Source organism: Alnus glutinosa, chromosome 7 (genome assembly GCF_958979055.1).
Source record: "Alnus glutinosa chromosome 7, dhAlnGlut1.1, whole genome shotgun sequence".
Taxonomy (NCBI): Eukaryota; Viridiplantae; Streptophyta; class Magnoliopsida; order Fagales; family Betulaceae; genus Alnus; species Alnus glutinosa.
In genome coordinates, this window is record NC_084892.1 from 22,257,998 (window position 1) to 22,264,403 (window position 6,406).

At 34.0% G+C, this 6,406-nt stretch overlaps 1 protein-coding gene across 1 annotated transcript; it reads right to left on the reverse strand.

Annotated features, from left to right (window-relative positions):
- Window positions 1–638: 638 nt before the first annotated feature.
- Window positions 639–3,374, reverse strand: LOC133873026 (cell number regulator 8). The gene is made up of 3 exons (XM_062310738.1): window positions 2,947–3,374; window positions 2,000–2,196; window positions 639–1,066 (listed from the first exon to the last, which is right to left on the reverse strand). Exons 1-3 carry the CDS (start codon window positions 3,257–3,259, stop codon window positions 821–823), a joined length of 756 nt encoding a protein of 251 aa, XP_062166722.1. The 5' UTR covers window positions 3,260–3,374; the 3' UTR covers window positions 639–820.
- Window positions 3,375–6,406: the final 3,032 nt, after the last annotated feature.

The window sequence follows — 6,406 nt, forward strand, 5'->3', positions numbered from 1 at the left end:
GTGGTGGAACGATGAGATTGAGGTGGTGGGGGATCTGACAATGTTTTTGGAAAGAAGAGCTGCAAAATCGATGCTAAAAGACAGAAAAAGGAGAACAAACAAGGAGAAAGCACTATTAATCTCACAACTAGCTGCCCTCTCATGCATTGAAACATTTTAATCCCACAACGTGCTTCGACCGTCGCCAAGAAATCAACAGTGAAGAATATAAAAACATAAAAAACAAAAAACAAAAAGAACAAGAAAAAAGTAGAGGAAAATGAAGCAGAAACGAGTTTGAGCCATATGTGAGTTATTTGTTCACCCAAATTTGCCTTCTAACTAGCCAAAATCACATTTCACTAGCCTAGTATGAATGCTCTCCACACCATAAGATGCAATGGGCAAGCGCTTCTCTCATGTTATCATCACTTGGTAGTAATAGACATACTTACCAAACCAAAAAATTATGAAGACAACAGACATCCACAAACATCACGTATCATTTTTTTTAAGAAGCAATCGAGACATTATTGAAAGTGTAAGGCGCTTATAAATATACATGAAGTATATAAAACACCTAATTAAAAAGAGCCAAAAAAAAAAAAAAAAAAAAAAAAAAAAAAAGGAAGAAAAGAAAAGGAAATCTTGGCCTCACATCCACAAACATCACGAATCATAAACAGGAAATATAGGTGAAGTCTACATTATTTATGGGTGTTTTACCCAAACGAAGCAGGAGGGCCTTCAGATGCAGATCAGATAACCCCAATACAGTTTACACAATATCATATCGCACCAGTACCATATAGACAGGACAACTTTTCACGCCAGGAAGCTCTCAGGCCCCACGGCCCATGCTCTGCTCCACAGGAGGAATCATAACCAGGATTGGTTGAGCATTGAACCCTGGATGAGGCAACCTACGACGGAGCTCACGGCCTTCCTGACAAAGAGCACACGTGTGGCAGCAGAAGTGAGTTACAAAATCACATGCAGTCTCACATTGTTCACGCTGCGCCTCATCCTCCAGAAAGCATCCGCAGCACCCACATGACCTATGAAGTGCCTCCCAGCTGCCCTGTTCGTCATAAGAAAATCATTTAAATTCAAACGCTCTCCTTCATTATTAATATTAATAATTTTATGAAAAGAGTTACCATAATGCTAAATCATAAAAATAAAAAATAAAAAAAAAATAAAAAAAAAATAAAAAATAAAAAAAAAATAAAAAAAACCCTTAATTAACTGCATATGGAAGAGCAGGACTGAAAGGTATTGCATATCAAATTTATCAAATGGTTGTAAACTTGATTTTACCCTATTCTTTTATCAACTAATAAGCTATGTTAGCACTTGGATCCTACAGAACATTCAGAGTACCTGTGGTTTCACACACCCATGATCACCAGGAAGTAAAAAAAAAAAAAAAGGTACTAATAAAGTCATCCGCTCGTGTTATAATATGCTCATAACAACGGTGTCAATGCCGAAAGAGACAGTCACTAAAAACCATGATTGGAATTGAAATACTTTCATTTTTCTTACCAACACATTGACACCAGCTTAAAGAAAAAAAGGTGTTATTTATCAAAACCAAATAAACCTGTTTCTAGGAGGAGCAAAAACAAGCAATGATGACTAATGCATAATAAGATTTCAAAAATCCATCTCTCTTATTAAAAGCAAAGTGAATACTATTAGCAAAGTGAATACAACTCAACCACGCTTGTCCCACTTCCAATCCAGTTATCTCATAAGAATATACAAGATACCATGGTAATAGTTACTACACAAAGCTTGAGAGTGGACGTACTTTGCAATAAGAAAGAAATGCCACAGAATACAAAATGAATAATTGACAGATGCAGACAAACACACATAACCACACAAAACACAACATATGAAATGATGCAAAATGAAAATCTAGCAAGTCAACCAAAAACTCAGCTAATCTGAAAGGCAGACCAAAAATGCCACTACTCATATGGTTTGGTTAAAGAGAGAAACTTGCCTCTAGGTTGAACTTCCGACGAATGGTAGTACGGCTAGCGGATGAAAACCATGGTGCAAGGCAGTTCCAACCAAAGACGGAATTTCCAAGCAAAAATAGACCAGTGTAACTCAAGCAGTGACTTGCAAAACTCCCAGGACTAGATGCAACTCTCTCTGCATTGCTTCCATACAGCACACAAGGAGCCACACTTCCAAGAAGGCCTAGCCAGACGCCATAACATTAAGAAAAAGGATGAAAATGTTGTGCAAAATGGCAGTTGAAAAATATATCAATTTACAAAGAAAATCTCATAATCCAGAAATGTCGCATTCTAAAAGAGGAAAAAGATCAATGGCAACATGATTTTGTGTCCAATTATTTTTTAATTAGGTTCAAAATTTTGTCGTACAATATTCAAATACACCTCATGTGCAGAGGATATCTTAATTCTTAATTCTTGACATCGTTTCCGAGCTTCATGTAATGAATTACGAGATTGTTTTCTCGTTCATCACCATTTTCCTTACAAATTTCATGGATAAAATTAATCAAAGAATTTCAATTCCTCCTATGCTTCTTCAAAAATATAAAAACCGATCCTTCATCAAAATTCATATAGAAACAACATTATGCAACCGACGGACCGAAGACAGAACTTTATTCGATGTCCTTAAACATATAAGAAGACTAAAACTCCCTAATCAAACACTCCACACCAACAAATATTCGCACATAGATTCAGATTCGATCGCATTTTGAAATGAAACAACATATTTGACATCGCAAGCTGAGTTTTATCTTTGATCCAATGTTTTAGCACCAAATTCAACAAAAACAAAAAATCCAAAATCCAAATCCAAATCCAAAGGAAAATATATCAGAGCTAAACGGGGCACAAATAACCCAAATCCTAAAATTCACAGAATGCCAAAATCTCAATCAAAGCTAATAAAAAAACCAAAATGACTCACAAACTTCAAGATCACTGCTACAGAACTCGTCGGTGCGTCCAAGACAAGCGAAGAGGCTCGAGTCCCAGTGGGCCCGGCCCATCGGCTCGCCCACCACGCTCCCGTGCCCCAAAGGCAATCCGTCGGCGGTCCATCCGTACCCGCCGAAATTCCCGGGTGCCGGAGCCGGAGCTTTGCCGACTGTGACCGTGGCGGTGTCTGCCTTGGCGTCGGTGGGCTTGCTGGCTTTCTTGGCATCCTCTTCTCCCACCTGCTTGCCCAAGAGCGGGCTCGATTCCTCGTGGTTATCGTTCTTGTCGTCGTGATTAGCCATCGGATTCTGAATGAATTGAAACGCTCGCAGAATGGGTGTGGAAACGAAAAAGGGTCAGTCTCTCGTAGTTGTAACTTGGAAGGTCCGCCACAAAACGCGTCCACCGCGTGCTGTCGACCAATCACACGACACCTGGTCTTGGTCTTTTTTATCCTGTGCGGAAGCTACCACCCTACTGCTGTGGTTCCATACCATATATTAAGAGATTTGATTTATACACAACACAATCACAACAACCACATAACAACCCCTCACATGAGGATGGGCCTCGATGTGTGGGGTCCATCATCATGTGAGGGGTTGTTGTGTTGGTGTTGTAAATTTAACATTTTCCTATATTAATGCACCCGTTGATATGACTCATTCATCGACTCAAGCTCTTGGGCATTTTTAAGGAAGGAATACTTTCTTTTCTTTTCTCTTTTTTTTTTTTTGTTTTTTTTGGAAGTTTTGACAAAGAATTCTTTAGGTTTTAAAGAGTGACTAATTTTTTTTTTTGGTCTAAAAAAAAAAATTAGTCATTACAGTTATAAAAATTAACAGAATTCATTAATGTGTTAATAAAGATGGTCGAACTACTCATAACCTTAGGGGTGGTTCAAACAGCCCAAAATGACAAAAATAAATAAATTAATTAAATTGTGGTGTGGGCGAACCACCCCAAATGGTCAGTTTGATTCATGTTATCAATTTTTCTAATTGCAGGATTAATTTATTCTTTTTTGCTTGTCCCAAGAAGTGATTAACCACCATTTAAAATTTAATGAACTATTTGTCAAAATCTCAAATTACAAGAATAAAAAATGCATTTAAATATTCATACGAAATTTCAAACATTTTAATTAAAAAATGATTTAATTTTTCTCTTAAAAAAATAATTTGATATAATATCTTCAAAATTCAACAATCTGTAAAACTAAAAAGAGTTCCCACATTGAATGGTCCAAATTCACGGATTCTGGAATTTTGAGAGGAAAAATAATGGGTGATATGTATGCCATTACCTCAATGCATAAACAATATTGATACTTTCACTAGCCTTATTAAATTAAGTTTTTTAAAAACAATAAAAAAATAATTTATTTTATAGTTTAAATTAAATTTTACATATTTAATGTACATCATATTGTGAATATAATATCACATTATTTAACATATTTAAATTACATAACATCATATACATTATTAAATAAAATAAAATAAAAATTACATAGTAAAGTCGGTTGGTCTTCTAGTAAGGTACTATATTTTGGTCAAGCTAAATAAACTAGTGGCACATTTTTCTATCTTACTTTTCCCTTCCTTCGCAGCAACGTAAAGTATGGGTTATTTTATTATTATTATTATTATTTTTAACTTATCATTTATGTCAATCATTACATTCAATTTCAAACAAAGACCAGTTCAATTTCAAATAAAAGACCAGGTCCCATTGATCTTTTATTTTTTCTTCCTCTTTGTTCTGGAGGCAAATTGTGCGGTCCACATGTTAGTAAAGATTGTCCTTAAACAAGTTATAAATCAAGTTTAGTTGAAAATAAAAAATCCTACTAAGTATATCTAATATTATTTTATTAAAACAAATTGCCCTCGTTACTTGATTAATGAATGAGATTCAAATATTTATTAAAAAAAAAAATTAATTACGAAGTGACATAAATAAACCAAGTCATTTTAGATTTTGGCTATTTGACGAGTTCTTGCGTTATTGGTGCCATTTTGACCGAAACAGATCTTCTCTTATTCAAATTAATTGAAGAGTATTCAGTTCCTTATAAATTTAAAAGTACTTTTGTCATTTTATATTTTTTGAACTACAACATCCTTACATTATAAGAAACCAGATTATTTTCAATTCATTTGAATCGGAGAGGATCTTTACCCCCCATTTTTTTTCTTTTTCTTTTTTTGAACAAGTAGCATGTGCTACCATATATTGCTTCAAAGACCCGAATGCTTACATCATGAAAAAAAAAAAAGGTACAAGACCTTTAAACTCTAAGCCAAAAGGATCTGACTTAAAAACAGTTGCCTAAGCAATACACAAATTTTACAAAAATTACATTTGATCCTCTCTTTACCCCTTTTTGACAAAGCCAAGAGTTGTGAGAGCAACAATAAATGCTTGATTGCCTCTCTCCTTCTTGGAGAGGACGTCTTTTATATTAGAAACACAAAATTGTATAAAATAATCCGAAATGATAATTTTGCTCTTTTACAAGTAAGGACCATGATTCTCTCCAATTGAAAGGAACTGAAGAGACGTTGGTCCTTTATATGTAAAAATATTTTTGTAATTTTATATCATATAAAATTATAAAAATACTTTTGCATTTAAAGGACCATCTCCTCTCCGGTTGAAAATCTACCGGAAAGGTTCTAATGCTAAAGTAAAGGATGGATTCCTCGTATGATTTGTGTCCTTCCTTCTCATTCGATTGTTCCGTTTGTTTCAGCATAAAATGGTTTTTGGAAAATGATTTTTTAACTTTTACAATGAATTTTGTTAGTAATTTATCCTATTCAGACGTTCTCTTTTCACAAAGGTTATATATTAAGTATACTAGCTCATATATATATATTCAGTATACTATTATTTCAAGTTTCGGTCACTTATCGTTAAGTACCAATTTTTATTGCTCTAAATTTTATATTTTAATTAGTTTATATTTTGTTTTAGTACTTACAATCATTATAAAGTCAGTTTTTTTTTTTTTTTTAATCTTAAATACGTATGACAGAAATTAGGAACGTGGATATGAATAAAATAAGGAATTTGATTCTTGCACTACACCATCACAACAACTGCACAACAACTCCTCACATGAGGGTGGGTCCCACATGAGGGTGGGCCACAGTATGTGGGACCCACCCTCATGTGAGGGGTTGTGCAGTTGTTGTATTGGTGTTGTAAATCTAACATTTTCCATAAAATAAATTACTTAATTAATTAAAAAAAAAAGAAGATGTTTTTGATAATTTTGCTATCAATAATAGATAAATTACTAACAACTAATTATTATTATTTTTTGAAGGAAAGATCTGAATATAAAGCTCTGAAAAATCGTAGTCACATGCTATGAGGTTACAAAGTCATAGATAGAAATAAAATTCTTACAATAAAGTAATATCTATGACTTTTATCTT

Excerpts from the sequence above, each read along its gene's own strand:
- LOC133873026 (XM_062310738.1), bottom strand. The coding sequence starts at position 3,259 with ATGGCTAATCACGACGACAAGAACGATAACCACGAGGAATCGAGCCCG. Across the intron at positions 2,197-2,946 it reads TAGCAGTGATCTTGAAGTTT|GCCTTCTTGGAAGTGTGGCT; the intron begins GTGAGTCATTTT and ends GCGTCTGGCTAG. Across the intron at positions 1,067-1,999 it reads CCATTCGTCGGAAGTTCAAC|GAACAGGGCAGCTGGGAGGC; the intron begins CTAGAGGCAAGT and ends TTTTCTTATGAC.